Here is a 26,313-nt window from a genome sequence, read left to right as displayed (position 1 = left end):
TGGATAACTGAATTGTCTTTATTCCTACCAATGAAACCATATGAACCAGGACAAAACAGTTCTGGAACCTTTTCTAGCAGCTGGCTGAGCATAAGCAAGCCTCCTCAGAGGCCCCTGGTTTCAATTCCTCCTTATCTGTCTGTCTCTTCCCCAGGGTCCTGGAGTATCCAGATGGAGAGGGGCAATGCACTGGTTGTGCTTCGAAGCTTGCTCTGGCCAGGCCTGACATTCTACCATGCTCCCCGGACCAAGAATCATGGTTATATTTATGTGGGCACTGGTGAGAAGAACATAGACTTGCCCTTCATGCTATGACTGGGGTGTGCCTCAGCCTGGGTACTACTTTATATGCAGAGAAACTTGAATATTTTCATAAACTCACATGAATTTATTATGTGTTTACAGTGTACTTGCCTACTTCCCTCCTATGCTTGTAGTCTTTGAGATGGCCACTCTGGTGACAGAACAGAAGGTAGGAGGGATGCAGGTGACACCTGCCAATATGCTCCTGGGAAGGGATGCCAAAGGGCAAATGTGCAGAGGTGCAGGAGATTATGCCCAGAGGATGGAAAAGCTCACCTGGGATCCCGTCTTTGGGTAAATTACTTAAGTTTATAGCTAAGACACTTGCACTCAGAACAGGTCTCTAGTCTCTGCTTCCTTCAACCCAACCCCCTACTCAGAACTCATAGGCAATCAGGGTCCCAAGACGAAGAGGGTGGGGACACATCAAACTGCATCCTCTTGGAATCCTTGTATTGTCAATTATAGGATATCAATCCCATTATTTCCCAAGTCTCCAAGCTTCACAACTTGATGCTGAGGGTCCAACCTAGTTTCCCAAGAAGTAAGCATACACCAAGTGGTTTAGCAAATGTCTTGTTTTATGACATTTCTTGGGTAATACTTATATCACTCAATCCAAGGATTCAGTCACAGCTGATCATGATATCTTATGGCAGTTGCCAATGGCCTCCCCACAGCTCCATTGGAATCAGGAGCGCATCATTACTGCCTTTCCCTTTGTCCACATCTTGGTTAGGAATAACCAGTTTTGAAAACATTTGGGTGTGTAGCAGTTCTAGGCTAGATTTACCTTCTAGTCTTTTCCTGTTGGAATAATGGGAGACAGCTCCCATCAGCAGGGGTTGGGGATTTGGCCAACATCTTAGAAACCACTCCCTCTCTTCAATGGTGCATCACTAGGGGTCTGCCTGTGTAATTGACATTATCCTTAAGCAGGGGAGAGCCCACAGCCATTCGAACTTTGTTCCATTTTGGACCTTTCTTTAAGATGGGCTTGACAGAGCGGGGAGCCCAACGAGTCAGGTACCTGTAAAGGGAGGTAGACAGAACAGTATAATGAAGACCTGTGGGGAATTTACTAATTTTGAGTACTGCAGTAGATAAAAAAGTCTACCTGGATCTTGATTCTGACCAACCTGGACTATGGAGAATAGGTGTACTGGCTTTTCCACCATTACTCTGGTCAATCAAAGTGAGCTGCCCTACCACAGCTTCACTCATTTGAAGGGGAGGGAGGGAGCAGTTCTGTACTTCCAGGAAGTAAACAGCTAAGCTTGCTGTAAACAAATGGGGCTCCTAACTGCTGTAGCTGCTGAGTGGGTGTGGCTGAGGTCAGGGTCAGCAGGCAGCACAGGGCCACATGCTTCCTTGGTCTTCATGAATTGTCAGTGTTTGTGTATGCGAAGAGAAGGGAGGAAGCGGCTGCTCAGATCCTAAGTCATTCTTTTTGGCCTTGACCGCAGAGAAAGGAGAGGCTGATATAAGTGCTTGGGCAAAAAAGGCCTTCGCTCTTGCTCATTTGGCTCAGACAGTTGCTCCAGCTCCAGGGGCAGCTCCCTTGGGCAGCCATAGCCTGTGCTTAACCTCCGAGCCCCCTCCCCGATGAGGAATAAGAGCCAAAGGGTGGGAGCTATGGGTGCAGGCTGGATGGGTAAGTTCCTACAACTCTTAGGGAAGAAAGTAACTCTAGGCATGGTCTTTTGGTCTCTTTTGTGGAGAAGAGGGCCAGGACGGGAAAAGAGGCTCACAATAGTGGGGTTGAGGCTTACTTTGTCCAGAATGAAACTTGGGCCACGGCCTGCTCCAGAGGTTCAGCAATGGCAAAGGCTAGCCTCCCCAGAAAGGGCCCCAGCCATGCCTGGAAAGCCCTGGCTCCTATTCAACATGCTTGCCTCACCCAGCTGTGCTCTAAAGCCCCTTAACTGATATATTTCAACTGTGCTCCACTGACCTGTGGCTCCTTGAAGATGAGGATGCTGCCCTTCTTTGTGCCCTACAAAGAGGGAAAAAGGGGAGCCACTTCCAAAATGGAAGAACAGGGTGTAGGCACTGAGATGGCCCCAAGGACTAATCCCAAGGGGAACCAGGAAGCCAGCAGAGGTACCTGCCTATATACCAAGGAGAGGGGCTGGACATGGAGGCAGACCCCTGAGGATGAAGAGTACTTCATCTTGGCTATTCTGCACATTAACAATTCCCTGGATTATATTCCTGTTTAGACTGTGCACACAGGAAAAAGAGATTGGATCAGGGAGAAAATGGAATGTTTACTGCTGTCTACTATAGGAAGTAATTGCTTACTGGGAAAAATAGATTGAGGTACCCAAGCAAATCATTAAGCTAAGCAGTTTCTCTGGTGCTGCTGGCCCAAAGCTATTCTCTCTCCCTTTGCCCTAGAAGGATCTGACCTGAGAGTGAAGTTCCAGCTAGCCTTGGGCCTAGTGTAAGTGCCACAGAGAGTAGCCAGCTGGCAAGGGAAATGGCTGGAGGGGCTCCAGTAAGCTCTCTGGGAACAGCCAAACTCCAGGAACAATCCAAGTTCTTGTCTCAGATCAGTACCTTTCCACCTCTCTTGAAGCAAAGTAGTTATGGAGAATAGGAAACGATAAAGCTCAGACACCATTGTGGGACCTCCTTTGGTCCCCAAGTCCAGCTGGTCTTTTTTTTTTTTTAAAGTGAGGCAATTGGGGTTAAGTGACTTGCCCAGGGTCACACAGCTAGTAAGTTATCATGTGTCTGAGGCCATATGAGAACTCAGGTCCTCCTGACTCCAGGGCTGGTGCAGGTGCTCTATCCACTGTGCCACCTAGCTGCCCCTCCAGCTGGTCTTAAGGCTCTACATATAACTCAAGGCCCTTCCTTGTAAAGGAAGTTTCAGTTTCCTCTGTGCCCCTTTTAGCAATCCTATAGTCTCTACATCAATATTGTGTCACATTAAAGGACAATGGATTTAAGGGGAGGGATTCTTGCCTTTCTTCAAAGGCCTGAGAGCAAGATGAATTGTGTCCTTGGACTGACTGTTGTCTTTTACAAAGCCCAAAGGAGGTGAAGTCCATCCCCAAATGCCACACACAGCAGATATGGGTAGGGCAGAAGGCAGGAAGAGGTTGACATGTGTCCTATGTCTCCTCCAGGCTGCTGCTGGATGACTTAAGCTACCAATGTGGGAGGCACAGGTGGAAGTGGGCTTGGTGCCAAAGCTATGGCAAAGCAGTTTCATGCTAACAAAATTAATGCAGCTTTACCTCCAGAAGCAACACGATGCATCCCAAACAAGCCCCATGGTCCATTAATACCCCTGCCACCTGCCCACCGTCTCTCTACAATAGCAGAAATGTACTGGTTTCGCTGCTGCTTCAGTTACCCAGACTCTGCATTTCCTTAAGACACTCCCAGGGAGTGAGGGAGATGAGGAAGGAAGCTAAGAAGGCACAAGTCTTGCTTTGTGAAAACCCTTAGCTGAGCCAGACACACATGCTCCTTTATTGAGAGTAAGCTGCCAACAGCAGCATGAGAGCAGGGGTGGAGATGAGGGGAAAGAGGACACACAGTTGGGTTGGAGGTAATCAGAAAAAACCCAAAGACAATTTTGAATAAGCACATCTACAACAAAGAAACATCCCAGGGTTGGGTGGTAAAAAGAGAACTCAGAGCACAATTCTATGGAAGTTACAAACTTCCGCCCATTTTGGAAACCAGCTGCGTTTCAGCAGAGCTGGTATAAGGGCAAGGAGTGGGTCACGTTCCAGAGCTTAACCTCCCACTCAAGTAGTCAGTCCCTACACAGCTCTGCCCTCCTATAGTCACATCTACTGTCACACCAGGACCACAAAAAATCTTGAGGACTGTCTACCATTTCCTATGTCTGTTTCTGCCCTTTGGTAACCCCAGAGCTGGGAGAGAGCAAGGATATTAAAAGTTCAGAAAACTATTCTGGCATCCCCATGGCAACAGAGTGTGATGTCATAAACAGGGGATTAACACCTACTAATGCCCAATAAGTAAGGCTAGTTGACAAGATGTACTTTTCAGCTCTAACTCTTACTCTTCCCTAAGTTCCCTTATAGAAAGACAGAGGAGGGATCCCAGGGGTCTTTCTCTCACCCATACTCCAAGCCAAATGGACCGTGATCGATGTAAACTGCAGCTGAGTGGGGGAAGGGAAAGGAAGGAAACAGGAATTAACAGAACTCTGTGTCCCCGGATGTGGGGTGATGATTGACTATGCTGCTATCAGAGACACATGTACCCTCAACTTCCCTTGGCTGTGGGCCTCTTTAAGTAAATGCTTTCTAATCCATAGAGCCATCAATGGCTACACAGTGAACGCTGAGGGGCCATGAAGTAACTAAATGGATGTTAGGAGGGGAGTCACGACTATCCTGGAGGTCCTTAGCTGCAGCCATCCATCATGACTAGTAGCCAGTTCACTCACCGATTGAGTTGGGGTTTTTTCTTGGGAACACATCCTTCTGGAAGCTTAGGTCTATGATTCGGTAGCAGACCTAGAGGAAGGGAAGCGCGTGTCAGGGAAGCTACTGTACAGCTCCTCCTGAATTCCTGAGATAAGGTCAAGCTGTAACACTTCTCTTCTATGACGGAGTAACTGCTTTCATGGGCAGCTGAGTGGCACCATGGAGCACAGAGTGCCAGGCTTGGAGTGAGGAAGACTTATCATCCTGAGTTTAAATCTGGCCTCACTTACTAGCTGTATGACTCTGGGCAAGTCACTTCACCCTGTTTGCCTCAGTTTCCTCATCCGTCAAATGAGCTGGAGAAGTTGCCAAGCAAACCCCAAATGGGGTCACAAGGAATCAGACATGACTGAAAATGACTGAACAACAAAAACTGCTTTCATCCCAGCTAAACACAGGGAGTACTGTGGGAACAGCTGGATATCTTATGCCTCCAATATTTTTGAGTAGGGGGCTCACTTCCTGAGGTGGAGGAAGGGGTGCAAACTACCTGACCGGTGAGCCATCTTCACACACTCCTCCACTTTCCGATGTTCTTCCAAGCATAGACCTGTGATTCTCCGAGGCAGCATTCCCCCATTGGGCCGGATGAACTGACTCAGCAGTAGGACATCCTTCAGGGCATGGAAAGAGAGGTAGGATGGTAGAAAAGAAGGCAGGATTGGCTGACCGCCAGCACTTGGGAACCCAGAGTAAGACAATCAACAGAGGTTACTGTCACTCAGACTCCTGTCTTCACAGATGCCAGGGTGTAATAAGACATTAGAAATCTGCCCATTGCTACTGTACTCATATCCCAGACCTCTGAGGACAGGAATGGGTCAGTCAGGCCCAAGTTAAATCCCAAATGTCAACAGGAGATTGGTGAATCCTATTAATAAAGTCAAGAGCCCTGAGCTCCTACTCTAGGGCTTTCTTTCAAAAATAAAAGACCAAGTGGTCTTCCAGGGCTATATCCCAAAGACATCATAAAAATGGGAATAGGACTCACATGTACAAAAATATTTATAGCAGCTCTTTCTGTGGTGGCCAAGAATTGGAAATTGAAGGGATGCCTATCAAATGGGGTATGGCTGAAAAAGTTGTGGTACATGAATGTAATGGAATACTACTGTGCTGTAAGAAATGATGAGCAGGAAGACTTCAGAAAAACCTGGAAAGACTTGTATGGACTGATGCTGAGTGAAGTGAGCAGAACCAGGAGAACATTGTACACAGTAACAGACACATTGTGCAATGACTAACTTTGATAGACTTAGCCCTTCTCAGCAATGCAGGGATCTAAGACATCTCCAAAGGTCTCATGATGGAAAATGCTATCCACATCTAGAGAAGGAACTATGGAGTCTGACAGCAGATCGAAGCATACTATTTGCTCTTCTTTTTCCCTTCTGTTTTGTTTTGTTTCTTCTTTCTTGTGGTTCCTCCTATTGGTTCTAATTCTTCTTTACAATATAACTAATGTGAAAATGTTTAATAGGAATGTATATGTAGAGACTATATCAGACAGCACAATGTCTTGGGGAGGGAGGGAGGGAGGGAGAGAAAATTGAAAACTCAAAAGCTTATTATGGAAGTGAATGTTGAAAACTAAAAATAAATTAATAAAAAAAATTAAATTAAATAAAAAAAGGCCAATTCTATTCAAAGGGCAGAGGTAGGAATTTTTTTTAGGAACTAAAGCATTTCTTTATAATTTTATTATGAATTTAAACACCAAAAAAGGGCATTTTCATAAATACAACAAAACATAAAAAGATTTGTATATGAAATGGTAAATCTCCATTTCAAACCATTTGCTTTAAAAACAGCAACTTAAAAAATATCTGTACATTACTTTCAAAACTGCCTTGCTAGTTTGTGCTTCTTTCTGAACTTCTTTTTCACGTTTTCAATGGCCCTGTATTTTGGGATCACTATTGCTAACCCTCCCTCAATTAAAAACCTAGAGAAAAAAAACAAAAACAAAACATAAAAACCTTGTAACAAGCATAGTCAAAACAAATCCACATAGTGGCCAAGGTCAAAAACCTCTTTATCAGGAGGTGGTTAACATGTTTCATCATAAGTCTTCCAGAGGTATGGTGGATCATCGTCTTTAAATAAAAGTTAAGTCTGAGTCTTTCAAAGTTGTTTTGTTTACATTATTATTGTTATATAAATTGTTCTCTTGGCTTTGCTCACTTCACTCTGTATTAGTTCATATGTATCTTTCGTCATTTCCTACAGTTCAATAATGTTCCATTTATTCATATACCACAATCTGTTCAGAGAGGTAATATGAAGTACCCTCTTTAGAGTTTAGTTCTCTTCTTTTGCTAAATCATTGCTTTTGATGGGATTTGGGAATATGAAGGATCTCTTTTCCTAGATGGAAAGTATATATGACATACTGTTGTCATGGCATGGGATGGGATGGAGGAAACCCAGGACTACCTTTGTAGCCAAAACATGACAAAGTAGGGCATACACAGCTGACATGCCTTGGTAAGGTACCATCTGAGTCCAGCTACATGTTCAGTGGGAGTTGGAGTGGGCAAAGGCTGTGAATGAGAAGAGTATGAGGGGTCTGGGGTAAGAGGAGGGAATCATCATCGTCTTCCTCCATGGTGACAAGATGTATGTGCTATGCTAGTTTTCACTCTGCCTGTCATGTTTCTGCTAGGCTTGTCCAGCTTCTCAGGCTGCTTTGGAGGGAACCCAGGGTTAAGTACAATAAGAATCAGCCACAAGACAGGAAGACATCCTGGAATCTTGTGTAGCTGGGAAAATGCCATGAGAACACAAAGTGGGGTTAAATAAAAATTACCCCTCCACCCCTCCTCTAGGGGCCTGACACACCAGCCTCAGTGGTCATGTTCCATGAAATTAACTTGCTGCACTGCCGGGAGCCAAGCTGTGTAACAGCAGATTTGCTTTAATCACTGGACAGCTCCTGAGGGACACAGGCCCCCAGTTCCCACCCCTGTAATCTTCAACATCTGATGAAAACAACTTGGACTGGATTAACATGGGCTAATAAGCCAGACTCACAGCCCCAGCCCCCTGCAAGCACTGCTGAGTGAGCTAGCTCTATGTAGCTCGAGTACATTCTGAGTGGAAGGGGTGAAAGCAAAAACAAATTTAGCCTTCACCTTACAGGGGGATTGGGTTTCTTCTGATGGATAAAAACAAAGCCAAGTACGGGCTGTGCATTTCCTGGAAAAGCCAGTAGGTAGAGTGCCCCTGGGGCACTGATGCCTGTGTTTGGTAGCTGGGCAGGTGTGGGCTCTTACCTCCCTCTAATGCTGCTGCATTCTGAGCAGTATCACCAACCCTAGTACCAAACATATGACATAAGAAGCTAAATCTAGGCACCACTTAACAGGAGGGCCTGGCATTTCAATTGGGTTATCAAACTTCTTACTCCAGGTGGCCCTAAGGGGTGACCACCCTGGAGAATCATTTGGGTTATTATGCCTCATAGGTATATGCTACCCTTTCACCACATGACTGGATTGTGGTTCTTGGACCCTTTCAGAAGGGGCCAAGAAACATCTGTCTCAGTTCAAGCCTACTTGATGCATTTATTTTTTAGGTCTGGTTTCTTGTGGAGTTGGTTAGCCCAGAATCCATATCGTCTACCATGTCATGGAAAACTCAGAAATTGCTAAGGAGCAAGGTAGTTTTCATTAAAGATATGATTTGTCACCGAGTCTTCCACTCCACCCCAACCTCCAGCTCCTCTAGAAATGGTTACTTTCAAAGTGACAGAGGTATCAGGGTCCAACAGTAAGGAAAAATGTCATAGCTGCTGGGCAACATAGAGCAGTGGTCAAAACCACTCCTGGATAGCAAGGAAGGTTCTTTGTAGCTGAAGTGGAAGTATTCTGTCTAGCCCATTTGGGTGTCCTCAAATATATGTTATGGGAGAAACCCAAACAAAATGTGATGAGGAAACACAACCAACACAGGAAGGGCTAGAGTGAAGAACCCAGGTATCCCTAATCCTCAGTCAAACCTTGGACCAAATTCTCTCCTCTCTACATCGAGCAGCAATAGGCAAACAGGAGGACCAAGTCATACTTAACAAGTGTAAGAGATACTTGTACCTGTGGCTAATTCTCTTTGGGCTAACCTAGTCAGAAGGTGCACTCACCACATAATTATACTTGTGTTTCAGATTCCAACGACAGATTGGGCACTGGCCAGAGGGGTTAGGAGGATCTGTTACCACCTTGGAAGTTTCTATGATTCGCCCTTCAATCTAAGAAGTAGAAAGGGAGAGGTCAAGTATTGAATAAAACATCTTATATAATATAGACAGTAAATATGGATTATGATGTAGAAACTGGGGTTGAAGAGCAGCTCTCTTTATTGAAGGTCTATTGGCAGTACCTGATTCAACAAATTTCTCTAGCCTGAAGTGTCAACACTTTTGCTGAATAGAGGATAACAAGTTAGCCCTTGGTTAGTTAGAAATGAATAGACTATAACTTTTTCTTTGCTACAAGGAAAGATTCTGGTGGGGAGGAGAAAGAGAAGAATCATTGGAAGTAATACTGACAACCCCCCCCCCCCCAGGCATCAATAAAACATTTTAAAACTGTGAACAGGCCATAGAACCATGCTACTACATTGGCCTATTAGAACCCACCTGTCCCTTTTCAGGGGCAAAGATATCAAGGTGGGGGATTGGAGGAAGAGGGCTTCATTGGTATGGACGTCACCTTTCAAAACCAGATAAGGTCATATAAGAAATGAGTTCAACTAGTCTTGGCCTGGTTTATGTTTTCTGCTTGTTATAATGTAGGCTTGAAGTTGCTAAGAGCAACAAGCCGTCAATCCCAGCTGCCAGCTCCTACTGGAAGTGGAGGTAGAAAGTAATGCTAGAAGGAAATCGTGGGGTGTGGAAGCAGAGCCAAGGACAGCACTAAGAACCTGCACCTTTCACAGACATGCGACTGGTCAGAAGGAAAAAGGGGCCAGAGTCTGTGACTAGAACATGGAGGGTGTGGGGCTTGAGGGCTGTGAGAAAAGGTAAGACTCTGAGTGAGGCTGAGTCATGGCAGGACACAAGGGAACACTTTATTAACAGAGCTTGCAGAAGCACAGGACTTTGTGATGAATTCCAGATCCAGTGCCATGCATACGTGCCTTCTTCAGATTCACTTGGAGAATAAAGAAAACTTTTCCCATCTCCCAGCTTGATGGTTTTGATCCTTCTGGCTTGGGGTCTTCAGAATGAATATTTGCCCTACTCCATAACTAAACAGGGGCAAATGAAGGAGACATGCTTTTGGTGTTGGGGTATAAAGTGATGACACGCGCCGGTTTTTTGGTGATACAAAGGGCGGGAACCCAGGCTTTCTACAGGACAACTGACCTCACCACGGCTGGCTGATGGAGTGGTGGGGCAGAAATCGTTTTGAGCTGTGGGTTCAAGTCCCTTGAGAGCTCTCTGAAGGGCTCTAGTTGTGGGGCTTTCATGGAAACCAGTGAGAACAGATTTTAAAAAAAAATTAAGGAATCTTGGCCCAATGACTTTAACTTGAGAGGGCCTAACCACTGGTACCTTAAAAATTTCAGTAATGGAGGAGACAGGCCACAGCGTCTGACAGAAGGCAAATGTGCACAAATGATACTATTCCTCAACTGTACTACTACAAAAAACAGCTTTTAAGGAGATAGGAAAGGAGCTGCAGTATAGGTTTCTGGCTCTGGGCCAATTCAGTGAGACTCTCTAGTTTTACTACCTCAGTTTCTCTTTCTGAAAACTGAAAATTCCATAACCTGCCAAATATAACATCGACGAAGACCTCAGTGACTTTGTAATTTAAAGGGCAATGTGAATCCAGGCCATTATCAAGTACAGTATCTCATTCCAAGCCTAGAGACTTTCTGACTAAGCCATGACAATCCACAGCTAGAAAGATGCAGGTTCTAGGATTTATGGTCCCAGAGAGAGCTGGTTTTGGATCCAGGAAGTCCCCAATCAGGGCTAGTCTTCTAATAATATAATGTAATAATGTAATGACTCAGCAGTTCCAAGAATGACAGAAGTTCCAACGAGCCAATGCTATGATACTTACAATAGTTGTCTTCCCTTCTTGGATCTCCACCACTACAGAGACAAAGGAGAAAAATGAGGTCAGCTGTTTAATAAGAAACAGGAAAAGTTTCAAATCACAAAGCTCAAATTTTACACATGCAAAAAGTAGAACATAGATCTTGTGAGCTCCCATGAGCCCATCCAGGGCAACTTTGAAAAGAGAATGCTTATCGGATTTGCCTTGGCTCCCACTTTGGGATTTTAAGAGGTTATGGGCCCTACATGGTCCCCCCTGAAATTTCCTTTCCCTTTAAAAAGCTGATAGGAAGATTTCTTTGGGTCTTTGCATGCTGAAATTCATTTGGCTCTCAATCCAGAAGCACTTTATCTCTGACATTTCTCTCTAAATGACAACAGATTCTGAGGACTTGGGGGATGACTTGCCTTGCTGTCCTTCACAAATATCACCTGAGTCTCTTTACAGTAACAGCACTGAAGAGACTTTAGTAATTATCTAATGGCATTTAGCCCTTCGCAAAGAGAATTACAGAAAAAAAGGTCCACAGCCTCTAAGAGTTTGCAAATGTTAAGTGCCAAGAGCCAAGGATCATACTAATCTAGCTCCTAACAGGCCCATAGTGGGTGAGAGTACATACTCATGAGAGAAGGGCATTGCTAATATTCATAGAGACAGATTGTAGAGGTTTGCAGTACAAGAAGAGGTAAAACTCTTTAGTTTCCTAGCCCTTTCAATCTCTTTGCAGAGTTGTAGCATGATACTTACACAGGGAGATGGAAGGTAGGAGTAAGAAAGAGGAAGTTCATCTACTTCACCAGAGCTCTACAAAAGCCATACCAATTCAGTGAGAGCCCCTGGAAGACTTGTGGGACTAACGACTAATTCTCTATTCTCTTGCCTGTCATTGCTGAAGCAGTCAGAGTAGGATGAGCTGATAGCAGGGTGACCGTTCTAGCAAAGTCAAAAGGAATACTGAAATAACAGTCCTAGTTTATAGTTCCATAGAAATTTTAAGGTTTACAAAGCAAGGTCAGAAGGATGGCATGACTTACCCATGCTTGTAAGGGTAGGAACTACAATTTAAATCTAGTCTTATGACTCTACAACTTCAGGCAACTTGTACAAGTAGGAGATAACACAAGAGCCTTTTTTACTCTCTTGATATGTTCCTACTCATTTGTAATTAAACCAATTTTTATAGTCCCTTCACCTCCCCAAGAAAAACCTTGGACACATAAACCAGGCTGTGACTACCCTCCAGGCCACTAAAACCACATCTTCATGGCACTTCAACTACTGTGGACCTATTACACCCATTTTTACTGCCTGAAACCATCCAGCACGAAGAAAAGACTTGGTACTAAAAATGAGAGAGAGAAGAAATGGCATTGGGTCTGCGTTCACATACAGAGGAATATAATGGAGCTAAAAAAGCCACTCTTTTTTCAGTGAGAAATGTCAAATAGTCCCAAGCACAAAAAGAGATCTTGGAAGAATTTCAAAAGGACTTTAAAAACCAAATACGAAAGATAGAGGAAAAATTAGGGAAAAAAATAAGAGCAATCCAAGAAAATCAAGAAAATTATGAAAAGAAAGTCAAAGAACCTGAAATAGAGACTCAAAAACTTAAGGAAAAAAATTTCTTGAAACTAGAATTGGGCAAGGGGAAGCTAATGGTATTCTAAGACACCAGGAAATAATAAGACAAACTCAAAAGAATTAAAAAATAGAAGAGAAACTGAAACATTTCATTAGAAAAAAAAACTGATCTGGAGAACAGACTAAGGAAAAATAATACTCCCAGGATAAGGAGAAAATATTGGAAGCAACAAGAAAAAAACAATTTAAATATCATGGAGCTTACAATAAGGATTACACAAGACCTAGCAGTTACTACACTGAAGGACTGTAGGCCTTGGAATACTATATTCAGTAGAGCAAAAGAACTGGGGTTACGGCTAAGGGTAACCCAGCAAAGTTAAGTATAATTCTGAATGGAAAAAAAAAGACATTTAACAAATTAAAAGACTTTTGGGTTTTTGGGACAAAACCTTCAGAACTTAAGGGAAAATTTGACATGTAACATCCAGGAGAAAAATTGTTTACTTCTTATATGTGACAATATCAGCAGTACTTTTGTGACTGTTATTATTTGGGTAGTTTGAAAGAAAGGCTGGGGCTGAGCTGAGTATGATGGGGTGATTCTAAAAAAAAAAACTGTAGGAAGAGATAAAAAGGAGTAATTATCTCACACAAATGAGGTATAAAAGAAAAAACTGATATAGAAGAAGCTAGTATGGGGGAGGGAGGGTAATATTGGGAATGTGTTAAAGAGGGAACAACATATATATCTAGAAGGGTATAAAAGTCTTCTAAATTCAGAAAGAAATAAGAGGGCAAGGGATTAGAACAGGAGTGAGGAGAGGATAAAAGAGGGACTCTTGGAGGGGTGGGTAGGTTAAGGAATAGGAGGGCAAGGTAGCGGACAGAAGTAAAACAGAAGAGTGAGAAGGGATACAGTAAATAGGGTGAGAAAGTGCAGAAAAATAGGAAGGAGGAAATAAACAAGTAATTGTAGCTTAGAATGTGAAAGGAATGAATTTACCCATAAAATGGAAGTGGACAGCAGATTAAAAATTTGAATTCAACAATATGTTGCTATAAAGATGAGAGATACACATAAAGATAAAGGACTGGAGTAGAATTTATTAGGTTAAAAAAAAGCAGGGGTAATAATCAAGATCTCAGACAAAGTTAAAGTTAAAATAGATTTAATCAAAAGAGAAAAATAGAGAAAGTACACTACATATCAGCAATATTATTCAATATTGTTTTAGATCATTTAAAATAACTAGACATATAAAATACCCGAGTGTATACCCGCCAAAACAGACACAAGAACTATACGAACATAAATATAAAACACTTTTTTATACAAATAAAGTCACATCTAAATAACTGAAGTAATATTATCGTTCATGGGGTAGGTAAAGCCAATATAATTTTTAAAATGACAATTTTACCTAATTAATCTATTTATTCAATGTCATCTCAAATTACTTAAAAATTATTTTACTGAGTTAGAAAAAACAATAGCAAAGTTCATTTGGAAGAACAAAAAGTCAGGAATTTCAAAGAAACCAGGGGAAAAAGATGTAAAGGAAGTAGATTCAGCAGTATTAGACCTTAATTATATCATAAGATAAGAGCACTGTTAAAGTATAAAATGGATAATTCTGATTATTTTAAATTAAGATTTTCTTGTATACATAAAACCTATGTAGCCAAGAATAGAAGGAATGCAGAAACTTGGGAAAAAACTTTCACAGGCAATCTCTCTGTTAGGATGGTACTGATTTGGAATATGGTAGTAGTGTAGAAAATGATGAGCTGGTTGATTTAGAAAAACAAGACTTAGACTTATGAAGGAGGATTCAATCCACCTTCAGAGAAACAGATAAGTGGAAGGAAATAAGCACAGTACAGTCTTACATATATGTGTATGAGTGCATATGTGTATGTTTATAAATACCTATGCATATTATATATATTCTTTAGGGTGAGGGGGAAGGGAAAGTAAAAAAAATGAAGTAAAAAGTACACAGCAGAAAACAAAAGAAAACCTACAAGGAAGCAATGAAAAGCTGGCTAGCTTTGAAAACAGTATGTAGTATTTATTTATTATATAGATTTTCTTGAAATGGAAATTTATTATTTTATATTGAATCCCCTCTTATGTTCTGCTGTATACATGACAACGTCCCACCCTTCTCATTTTGTATTTAAGTTTAAAAAATTTTTTAAATTTACAAAAAAGAATGCATTGGGAAATAAGTGAGGATATCATAACCCAACGAGAAGCCTAGAGCACTGAGGATCTATTAGCTCTGAGATTCCCATCTAACAGGACACAGAAACTACCTACAATTGTTACTCCTTTTCTCTCTAGACCAGACTATGCAGGCAGGCTCATTACCCCACAATTTCCTTCTTCAGATTTAACATCAGAAGCATAAGCAGTATCAAATGGTCAGAACAGCCCTGTAGTTTCCCCTTTAGAGAACATTTCAGTATCTGATCAGACTCCTGATAAATACATAATCAGAGAGGAGTGGAACTCAATTGGCCCATGGGTATGGAACAGAGCACAGCTACAGAACTGGTGGGAAACATCGGAGTTCACTGAACAGTGACATTACCAGCAAATAGGATTTCCAACAAGGAAAATAAAGAAAGGGCATCCTTGGCCCAGCACAGGGCTGAATGAAAACAAGGTACCATGAAAAATCTGCAGATGTACAAACCAAGCTGAAGGCAGGATTGAGGACAAGTCATGGGTAACAGGTTGGGGCTTGGGGGTGGGACCCGGCCCGTTTCGGAGAACCACAATGGGAAACAAAAGGAGACCGATGAGGGTACCACCCAACTCAGAGCAAAGCACAATGCACTGAAACAGAAATTGGATAAATATGTGTTCACTTGTCTATGGAGGCACTTGGGTCCCAACCATGAGGTAAACAACCCTAACAAAACACACACCACTTACGGCAATGAACCAAACCCTGAAGTCATCCTATTGGCCCCTGGAAAACAGATCAAAGCACATGGCAAACTCCACTGTTCTAGAGATTCCCCACACAGCAAATGCAAGCCAATAAATCATCTTATTATAGGCAAGTGGGTAAAACAACAGGCAGATACTTATCTAAGAGATAATTTGTCAAACCAGAATTGACCTTTGATAGGGGAGGTCTCTCAGTGGAAGGGATAAGGACTAGGCTGGAGACTGGAATAAATCCAATGAGACATTTTGTAACCATTAAAAATGAGAGATAGAAATCAAATATTTCTGAGATATTCATCACCCAAAACAAAAAATGTCAGAACCAAACAAAGCCTGAGATCCAGTTTTCTCCTGGCTGCTATTCCATTTACTACCCATTCAAACTGAATGGGGGGAAGGGCAGAGAAAGGAAAGGATTCTGAAAATTAGAGACTTATGGATAAAAGGCTTAAGAAAGATAGTATTCTCCTTGTATGCTAGGATGTGGCTGTGACAGAAACATAGAGGAAGGACTTCTCAATGTGACTAGGCATTAATCGTGCACATTAAATAATCTGCCCTAAAATCATGTCATAATTTTCCCCATTGTACCATATAGGGTAAAGAATTACAGAGGCAGACTATACAGTCCTTGCCCTGGAGGGTGAAAGGGAAGTAAAACAAATACAATCAAGGAGTCCAAGTATAAAGGCCTTATAAAGAGGTCATGTTAATGCTTTGGTAAATAAATTCCAAGGAGGGGTCCAAAATGAATCAAATTATACCAAATAACAACTGGTGAGGCTCCAATGAACATAAACATGTGATAAACGCAAATATAATGAATAATTGCAACTCTATACACTCTAAGTGCTTAATATCATAAGCAGGAAAGTGTCAGTCAAATAGCATTTATGAAGTACCTACTCTGTATGTGCTAGGCATTATGCTAAGCACCGGAGACAGAAAGCAAGGCAAAAAACAAAGAGTTCCTGCTCTTAAAGAGCTCAGTCTAATGAGGGAGATAACATGCAAACAATTCTACACAAACGAGATATACACAGGATGAATTGGAGTCTCAGAGGGAAGGCAATGATATTCAAAAGGACTGGGAAAGGCTTCTTTCAGAAGGTGGGAGATTAGCTGAGACATGAAGGAAGCCAGGGAAGCCCAGAGGTGGAAATGAGGGAGAGGTCAGCAAAAAGGTTCGGAGTCAGAAGAGAGGAGTGCTGTGTTTGAGGAACAGCAAAGAGCTAGTGTCATGGAACTACAGAGTACGTTCAGAAGAATAAAATATAAGATGAGGTAAGGAAAGATGAAGGATACGTGGTAGGCAATCAATCAACCAACATTTATTAAGCACCTACTATGTGCCAGGCACTGGGGATACAAAAAGAGGCTCAAGATAGCCCCTGCCCTCAATGAGCTTATAATCGAATAGGGAGAGAGAAGAGGCAAACAAATATGTACAAGCAAGTTACAGACAGAATAGGAAACAATTAACAGTGGAAAGGCACTGGAATTAAAAGGGGCTGGGGAAGGCTCCCTACAGAAGGTGGGGTTTTGGAAGCCAGGGAAATTAGGAGGCAGAGTTGAGAAGGGAGAGCATTCCAGGCACAGGGAATAACCAGGAACCCAGTATGACTGGACTGAAGCAGCACATGTGGCGGGGGAGTAAGGTATAGGACTGGAAAGGTAGGAGGGAGCTAGGTTACAAAGGGTTTTGAATGTCAAGCAGAGTATTTTGTATTTGATCCTAGAGGTAAGAGGGAGTTTACTAAGTAAGGGAGTGATATGATCAGATGTGTTTTAGGAGAATCAGTTTAGTGGCTGAATGGAGAACTGATAAAAGAGGGGAGAGATTTGAGGTAGGCAGACCACCAGCACGCTATTATAATAATCCAGTTACAAGAGCCCACACTTGACTGGTAGTAGTGTCAGAGAAGAGAAAGGGGAGTATATGAGAGATGTTGCTTAAGTGAAATTGATAGGCCTTGGCAAATAGCTTGGGCATGGAGAGTGAGAGGGAGTGAGGAATCCAGGAGGATTCCTAGGTTGTGGGCTTGAAACACTGGGAGAACAGTGTTACCTTTTACAGTAACAGGGAACGTTAGATGTGAGGAGAGTTAGAGAGAAAGATAATGAGTTCTGTTTTGAACATGTTTAGTTTAAGACATCTACTGGACATGCAGTTTGAGATATCTGAAAGACTCTTGGAGATGTGAGATTGGAGGTCAGCATAGAAGCTGGGGCAGGATAGGTATATTTGAGAATCATCAACATAGAGATGGCAATTAAATCCATGGGAGTAGATGAGAGCTCCGAGTGAAATCAAGGATTAGGAGATGTTTCTATAGAAACTGCAGCCAACACCTAAGTGAGACTATTTTCAAAAGTCTACATAAAGACAAGGTCTTAAGTAGAGTTTTGACACTGGGAAGGCAAATAATTTGGTTGAGGGAGAACACTTCATGTGTGGGAACGGACACTTACTACTGGGAAAACGTGAATATTTCACAGAGAACAGCAAGCAAGTATGATCAAAACTGAGAACATAGTTGGAAATGTGATGAATGAATGAAAAAAAAATTATTAAATGCTTACAGTATATCAGGGAACTGAAAACAAGCAAGACAGTCCCTTGTCCTCAAAAGCTTACAACCTGGGGCAGCTAAGTGACTCAGTGGATAGAGCATTGGCCCTGGATTCAGGAGGACTTGAGTTCAAATCTGGCCTCAGGCACATATGACACTTACTAACTGTGTGACCCTGAGCAAGTCACTTAACTCCATTGCCTAGCCAAAAAAAAAAAAAAAAAAAAAAAAAAAAGCTTACAACCAGATAAGGAAAGACAACACATATTCAGAAGCTAGGGGAAGGGAGTGTTGGCTGAAGCTATGGTGAGGAATGATTTGTAGCTGTCCAGGAAGAAATGTGACATTTTTTACCAGCAACAGTAAAAACTCCTCCTTGAGCCTAGCCCTAATCCTTTAAAAAAAAGGTCAAAAACTGCACTGTATAAGCTTGCCCTCTCAAAGAAGGGAGAGGGGAGGAAAGAAGAAAAGGAGAGAGGGAGACAGAGATTTTGGAGCTCAAATTTTCAAAAATTTAATATTTTATTTTTCCCCAATTACATGTAAAAACAATGTTCAAAATGTCTTTAAAATTTTTTGAGTTCTAAATTCTCTCCCTCCCTCTCTCTCTCTCTCCCCTCACCCTCCACTGAGGCAAGCAATTTGATATAGGTTACACATGAGCAGTCACGCAAAACATATTTCCATGATAGTCATGTGGTGAAAGACAATACAAACAAAAAAACAAGAAAAGTAAAGAAAGAAAAAGTATATAGGGTAGCAAGGTGATGCAGTGGATAGAGCTCTGGCCCTGGAGTCAGGAGAACTTGAGTTCAAATTTGGCCTCAGACACTTGATACTTACTAGCTATATGACCCTGGGCAAGTCACTCAACCCCAATTGTTCCAATCCCAAAGTCAAACTGTGTTAAAAACAGTTTTGATGTGTAATTGGGGAGGGGGAATAAAATATTAAATAGTTTTTAAAAAGTCAAAAATTTTTTTCAATTAACAAAAATCCCCTTCTCTCTCTCCCATCCCCTCCTCAAAAAAACAAAAAACCCAAACCCCTCATGATAAACAAACCCCCTTGACTTGTATAGTCAAATGTAAACTTGATTCTTGACATATATAAAACTTCGACATTGGCCACATAAAAAAAAAGTTTCAATTCAAACCCTGAGTTCATCACCTCTCTGTTTGGAAGTGGGTAGCATGTTTCTTTGGAGTCCTCTGGAATCATGACTGGTCATTGCACTGAAGAGAATTCCTAAGTTTTTCAAAGTTATTTGTCTCTATAACATTGTCACAGTGTAAACGATTCTCCTTGTTCTGTTCACCTCACTCTGCATCAGTTCATACAAGTCTTCCTCGATTTCTCTGAAACCACTCTCACCATCATTTCTTACAACAGAATAGTATTCCATCACATTTATATACCATAACTCATTCAGCCATTCCCCAATTGGTGGGTATTCCCTCAGTTTCCAAATCTTTGCCACTCAAAAATAACTACTATAATTATTTTTGCACCTTTTAAGAATTTGTTTTGCTTAGAAATAATCCCTCCTTTAATCTACTCTCTCTCTTCTTCCCTTTCCCTTCTGTCTCCCTGTTGAGTAAAATGTATTTTTATATCCAACTATGTGTGTATTTTCTCCTCCTCGGACCAGTTTATGAGAGTGAGGTTCAAGTATCAACTGCCCTCCTTCCCCCTTCCTCCCTGTTTATATAGACTTCTACTTATACACCATGATTATGTGAGATACTTTTCCCCACTCTTCCTCTCCCTTCCTCCCTAGTATATTTCTCTTCTCCCTTTCCATTCTTCTTTTAAAATTATCAAAACATAACAGGATCATTCCCAGGTCCTTTGTCTATTTAGACTTTTTATGACCCTTGATAGTCAACCAACCAATAAATATTTATCAAGTACCCTCTATGTTTTTGTACTAAGTACTGGAGATACAACAAGATAAATCCCTACCCTCAAGGTGCTTACAATCTAATGAGGGAGAAGGCATGAAACAAATATAAACAAAGCAAGCTATAAAGAGAATAAATAGGAGATAATCAACACAGGGAAGGCACTGGAATGAGAATGTAAAAAGTTTATCTTTGTTTAGGGCCTTATAATTGTTTGCTCATGTTTACCTTTTTAATGTTTCTCTTGATTCCTGTTTCTACACTCCAAAATTTCTATGCAGTTCTGTTCTTTTCATCAGGAATACTCGGAAGTCCCCTATTTCATTACCTGCTCATTTCCCTCCCTGTAGTTTTGCTGGTTAAGTTATTCTTGGCTATAAGCCTATATCCTGTGCCTTTGGAATACTGTATTTCAAATTCTGCTACTTCATCGTGGTGATTGCTCTATCATGTATGATCCTGACTGTAGCTTCTAGGTATTCTTTCTTTCTGGCTGCTTGAAGTATATTTTTTTCTTTGATCTGGAAGCTTTGGACTTTGGCTATGATGTTCCTGGAAGTTTTTATTTTAGGGTTTTTTTTGTTTTGTTTTGTTTTTAAAGAAGGTGACCAGTGTTTTCTTTCTATTCCTAACTTTGCCCTCTCGTACTAAGACAGGGGTGGGGAACCTGCAGCCTTGGGGTCACATATGGCCCTTTGACTGACTCCAAACTTCACAGAACAAATCCCGTCAATATCTTTTGATTTGTTCTGTAAAATTTGGCTCAGTCAAAAGGCTGCACCCAAAGACCTAGAAGGTCACATGCTGCCTCCAAGCTACAGGTTTCCCACCCCTATAAGACATCTGGGTAGGTTTTTTTTTTTTAAATGATTTCTTGAAACGTGATGAGTAGGTTTTAATTTTGGTCATGGCTTTCAGGAGATCCAGTGGCTCTTTAATTTTCTCTTCACAACCTAATTTTCAAATCAGCTGTTTTTGCTATGAAATCTTTTATTTTTTCTGTTTCTTGTTTTTGGCTAGGCAACGGGGTTAAGTAACTTGTCTAGCATCACACAGCTAGTAAGCATCAAGTGTTTGAGGCCAAATTTGAACTCAGTTCCGCCTAACTCCAGGGCCAGTGTTTTATACACTAAGCCACCTACCTGTCCCAAAATATTTTATTTTCTTCTATTTCCCCCCAGTCTCTTGTCTTTGTTTTAATATTTCTCGTTGTCTTACAGAATTGTTAACTTCTATTTGATCCATTCTAATTTTCAGGGAGTTTGTTGCTTTGGTAATGTTCTGTATCTCTTGTGTCAAGCTGTTTAATAACCTTTCAAATTCTTTTTTTTTTTTGGTGAGGCAATTAAGTGACTTGCCCAGGGTCACACAGCTAGTAGGTGTTATGTGTCTGAGTCTAGATTTGAACTCAGGTTCTCCTGACTCCAAGGTCAGAGCTCTAGCCACTTTGCCACCTAGCTGTCCCAACCTTTCAAATTCTTCCACAGTTCTCATTTTTTTTTCCATTTTTACCTGCTAGTGCTTTCATTTCATCTATAAAAAACATTTAAAACACCCTATTTCATCTCCTCCAGGAATTCTAGTTCAACTTGTGCCCAAGCTATGGTTTTTGCTGAAACTTTGTTTGTAGAAGTACTCGAGTCAATCTCATCTTTTGGGTTTGGATCTTGAGTATCCTGGTAACCATCAGTTTTTTATGGTAGAATTCCTTTTCTGTCTGTTCATTCTTCCAACCTACTTCCTGACTTTGGACTTTATGTGAGGGCCAGGCTTTGTGAACTTCTGAATCGAATGTAAGGGCTGAGCTAATGTCCTGTAGGGCCTTGTGCTGCTTTCCTGGACGTACTAAGTGTTGTGTTATTCCAGTATAACACAAGGACAGCTCAAGCCGAGGACCTGCAAGCTTTCAGTGCTCTCAACCAACATGGGCAAAGTCCTGGGCAAAGTCTGATTGCTCCCCCCCCCACCAAATCTGAGCTTTTCTTGTTCCTTAGCTCATTTTAGGAATGAGCTACATGCCTGTGGATATTCCTCATTTGAAATCCCGGTAGCGGGGTACTGGACTCAACCACACCGAGCTAGCTGGAAAGCTCTGTTGGTTCAGAGTGACAGAACTGAAGGCTTCACTTTAGTCTTGGATTCCTACCCTGGTTATTCCCTGTATACTTCAGTTGGGGGTGGGAGGATCTAAGATCCCATTCTGTTCCTGAGGTCAAGGGCTACAACGCTGCTCCTTGCTCAGTTAACAGACTAACGGTCCAACACTCACTCTGGAATAACATTCTTGGACCAACGTCTCCTCCACCTGCCCAGAATCTGTGACTCTAAATTCAGTAACTTGTTCCTGTACTGTGCACATTGGGTTCCTCTGTGCTGGATCTAGGACCTCTTCCTGTCCTAATACACAGCCTCTCCCTGCACTAGAATGCTGCTTCTGGCTAGACTCCATTCCCAGATACAGTTCAGATCTGTCTCCCTTTATCAACCTAGGCTGGAAAAGTGACACCGTATGATTTTTTTTTTGTTTATGATTATGTTCTGTTATCTAAAAATCCTTTACTTACCGATTTGGCCATGGTAAATGTTTTCTGAAAGGCTAGTGACAGCAGGTAGATAAGAGAGTGAACCAAACATATCATATGGGGGGGGTAACAAAAATCGAATAATTACCCCCTCTTCCACATAATTCTTTTTCAGTCTTACTGTGACCTTAAGAGAAGGGATATTTTCAAATATATTAGATGAGTATTTCACATACAGTCACTCATGTTAATTATCCTTTTCTAATTCGTTGGGAAAAAAAACACGATCTTTTTCAGCAAGGGAAGGGGGTCTTAGAATTTTATAATCTACATGCAACAATATGCTCATACATTAGCTGGGCTGGTCAAGCTCATTGTGTAAGCTTTGAAGGTAGTTTAGCTTCGTATTCTTTTTTTTTTTAAAGCAATATATGGTAGTGAAAAAAAACCCCACTGATTCTGGAGTCAGAGAACTTTAGTTCAAATCTTGACTTTGCTACTACTCATTAATGTTGTGACCTTAGGCAAGTCATTCAGCCACTTCAGTTTATTCATCTGTAAAATGAGGGCGTTGGCCTATATAATGTATAGTGTCCCTTCCAAGTTTAAATCAATCATTGAATCAATGAGCATTTACTGTACACCTACTATGTGCCAGGTAATTTGCTGAAGATGTGAAAAAAGAAAATGAAAACGGACCTGGCCCTCAAAGGTCTTAAGTGAGGGGGAAGGGAAAATAACATGTAGAGAAGCACTTCTTCAAAGTACCCCTCCAAGGTGTCTTTCAAGAGACCAGCTCATCCTGGTTCCATTATCCTTCTTCCCATCGATTGGTAATGTTTATTTCTCTGTAACCATTTCAGTGCCTGGTGTTAGACTCCAAGGTACTCCAGGACAGTCGCTGCGTTCTCTCTGTGTCTCTCTTTCCAAAGGCATCTTTCCACAGCTCCTGGAGTAGGCAGTCAGTCCAGTCATTGATTTTCTATTCTAAGAAACTGCTCAAAGCTCTTCCAACCAGGCCCTCTCCCCTCTGGGAAAGGAAGAGGTAATATGCTTGGCACGTTGTGAGTTGTGGTCTCTTCAGAAAGGACCCACGAGTCCTTGCCTCCCAGACTTAAGGAATCTCTGCTGGAGGCAGCAGCAAAATAAGAGGGAAAACTATTCAGAAACAATGCAAAAGACCTCCTCATTTTAAGGAAGAAGAGGCCAAAGGAAACGGCAAAAAGCCCTGTCACCGAATCTGATTACTTGGAAGAGGTCAGAGCCTGGACACCCTTATGAGGCCTCCCCAGAGAGTAAATCCAGAGGGTATTCACAGAGTAGAGATGGATAGGTCAGCTGTACTTCTCGTTCACACAGCTGCTGGGGCAATCCTGGAGATTCAACAGCAACCACTGACCAAAGGGCCGTGTCTTCCCCCCTCCTTTTACAAACTGAGCAGCCTCGGGGTCCCACAGGGTATTCCGGGATTAGGGGTGGCTCTAGAGAAAAGGGGAAAGGAATCCTGGGTCACCGGCCTCAGGGCCACCACGATGAAAGGGAGGCGCGGGGTGATGGGGGGGGTGTGATCTCGAGACCCCTGAACCGGGCGCGGGAGAAAGTAGAGAGCGCGTGACCCCAGGGGGGGGGGGGGGGAGCAGCGCGAGAAGAAAGGGGAACGCGCGACCCCAGGAGAGGGAGGGGGCGCGAGACTCCACACTAGGGGAAGGGGGCGGGGCGCGAGAGAAAGCGGAGAGCGCGCGACCCCGAACTGAAGGAGGTGGGGGCGGGGAGGAGCGCAGGAATAAGAGCCTTGGAGAGAAGCGCGCGGCCTCTGGCTCAGCTCAGCAACACCTGCAGGAAGAGCGCGCGAAGAGGTAAGAGAAGGGTGGCGTTGGATGGCGGCCACCGAGGCTGCCAATGGAGCCCCGTACTCACCTTCTCGGAGGCCCCGGGCCGGAAGCCGAGCCCAACTGACTTGAGCCGGCCCCTCTAGGAAACCTCGGAGCAGCCGCCTACAACCTGACAACAGTACCCTGAAGGCCGCCATCGTGAAGATCACCTGTGACCGCCTTGCTCTTGCGCTTCTTCCGCTTCCGGGGCAGCTGGCACGCAATCGCACTGGCGAAGAGGGTGTCCCTCAGCATGGGGGCCGCCATCTTGGTTTCTCTTCCTCCAGTTCCCACTTGGGGTGGGGGTAGGGAGACAAGCGCTGGAAAGTGAGGGCTTCTGCCTTTGTTGCATTCCCTCGTCCCAGGGCCAGCCTTCCTCCTGAAATATACCAAGCATCGCCCACCTCTCCTTGGTTAGTCCGCAGCAACTCTTAGGTTATCCGGGAATGTAGTATCTAGAAAAGACCTTTGATACCATCTGGTCCAGAGCCCTCCCCCATTTAACAGAAGAGGAAACAGACTCAAAGAGATGACGTGACCTGCCCATGGTGGCAAAAGCTGGGCTTCCTTATTCTTTGTAGGACACCCTTTCCACTGGCAGCAAGGTGGCACTGTGCTGGCCCTGGATGGAGTCTGGAAGATTTGAGTTCAAATCCAGTCTCAGACATTTACTAGCTGTGTGACCCTGGTTTTGTTGTTCGGTCGTTTTGTTTAGGTTTAGGGGTGCTGGGACCCCGAAATAGCAAGGCTGGTCCTGCCTCTAATGAATTCCACCCAAGCCTTCTTTCAGCCAGAGACAGGATTTATTAGAACACCAGTCAAGGTTGGGGTAATTCTAAAAATCCGCCCTTTGGTAGAGGAGACTCTTTTTATAGGAGAAAGATCTGGATGGGAGTGGTCAGTACGCCGGGGTAACTGAGAAGTAACAGAAAAGGAACCATACACTGGACAAATGCTAGGGACCTGGACCAAGTGGCCATGGGACAATGGAGTCTAGATGGAATGGAGGGTGGGGCTGGGCTAGGTTAGAGGTAATAGAGAATTGGGAGATTGGGTGTAGGCCCCAATGAAAGGCCAGTTGAGAGGATTACTGGGTTGGGTGGATGACTCAGGCCAATGCCAGAGACTTGACCAGGTATGGAACTTCAAGGACAGTTGGGGGGGGCAGGGGGATTCCCAGGGCCCTTACCCGATCATTTTCAACCATGTTTGGTTTTTTGTGACCCCATTTGGGGTTTTCTTGGTAAAGATACTGGAGTGATTTGCCATTTCCTCCAGCTTATTTTACAGATGAGGAAACTGAGGCAAACAGGATGAAGTGACTTGCCCGGGCTCAGTAAGTATCTGATTTGAACTCAGGAAGATAAGGCTTCCTGACTCCAGGCCTGGCAGTCTATCCACTGACACACCTAGCTGCCTTGTGAGCCACTTAACCTCTATGGGCTTCCGTTACCTCAACTGTAAAATGGGGATAATAATAGCACCTACCTCTCAGGGTTGTTGTGAGAATCAAATTTGCAAAGTGCCAGGCATGTAGTAGAAGCTATATAAATGCTTATTCCCTTCCCACTGCTCCATACTGCCTCTTACTTTTGCCAGGGACTTCACTATAATGAGGTGGGTAAGTGTGATCTTTATGAACTATAAGGGTTGCATGAATATGGGTGATGGTTTGCAGTCTAAAGCAATGCAGTATGGTAGAAAGAGCAATGAACTTGAAGTCTGGGAACCTGGGTTTGAGAATCCGTTCTATTACTTTTTAGTTCTGTGTCAAGTCACTCCCTCTCTTTGGGCCTTAGTTTCTCAGATGCTGCCAGATCTTTCCAGATCTCTTATGCTTTATTTGTGAACTTGTGTCTCGACAGCACCTATCAAAGTGCATATGTAGATGAATACATGATAATATAGTTCAACAAATGCAGAACTAGATATGACTGGTATGCCAACAATATGAGAAAAGGCTAATGTGACCTTTAAATGTGACCATTAAATGAGCCAGAGTGGCCAGAATAAAGAAAGTGGTAGTTTTACTGTACTCTATCCTGGCC

The 26,313-nt window shown here is 42.8% G+C and overlaps 1 protein-coding gene across 1 annotated transcript; it reads right to left on the bottom strand.

Annotated features, from left to right (window-relative positions):
* LOC114032962 (28S ribosomal protein S18a, mitochondrial-like) lies at positions 1-24,471 on the bottom strand. The gene is made up of 6 exons (XM_027848409.1): positions 24,312-24,471; positions 10,853-10,884; positions 8,920-9,027; positions 5,272-5,395; positions 4,742-4,811; positions 1-1,333 (listed from the first exon to the last, which is right to left on the bottom strand). Exons 1-6 carry the CDS (start codon positions 24,421-24,423, stop codon positions 1,189-1,191), a joined length of 591 nt encoding a protein of 196 aa, XP_027704210.1. The 5' UTR covers positions 24,424-24,471; the 3' UTR covers positions 1-1,188.
* Positions 24,472-26,313: the final 1,842 nt, after the last annotated feature.

Source organism: Vombatus ursinus, unplaced genomic scaffold (assembly GCF_900497805.2).
Source record: "Vombatus ursinus unplaced genomic scaffold, bare-nosed wombat genome assembly UNPS02006212.1, whole genome shotgun sequence".
NCBI lineage: Eukaryota > Metazoa > Chordata > Mammalia > Diprotodontia > Vombatidae > Vombatus > Vombatus ursinus.
The sequence above is the reverse complement of the archived record's forward strand: the minus strand, read 5'-3'. Positions and strand labels throughout refer to the sequence as shown.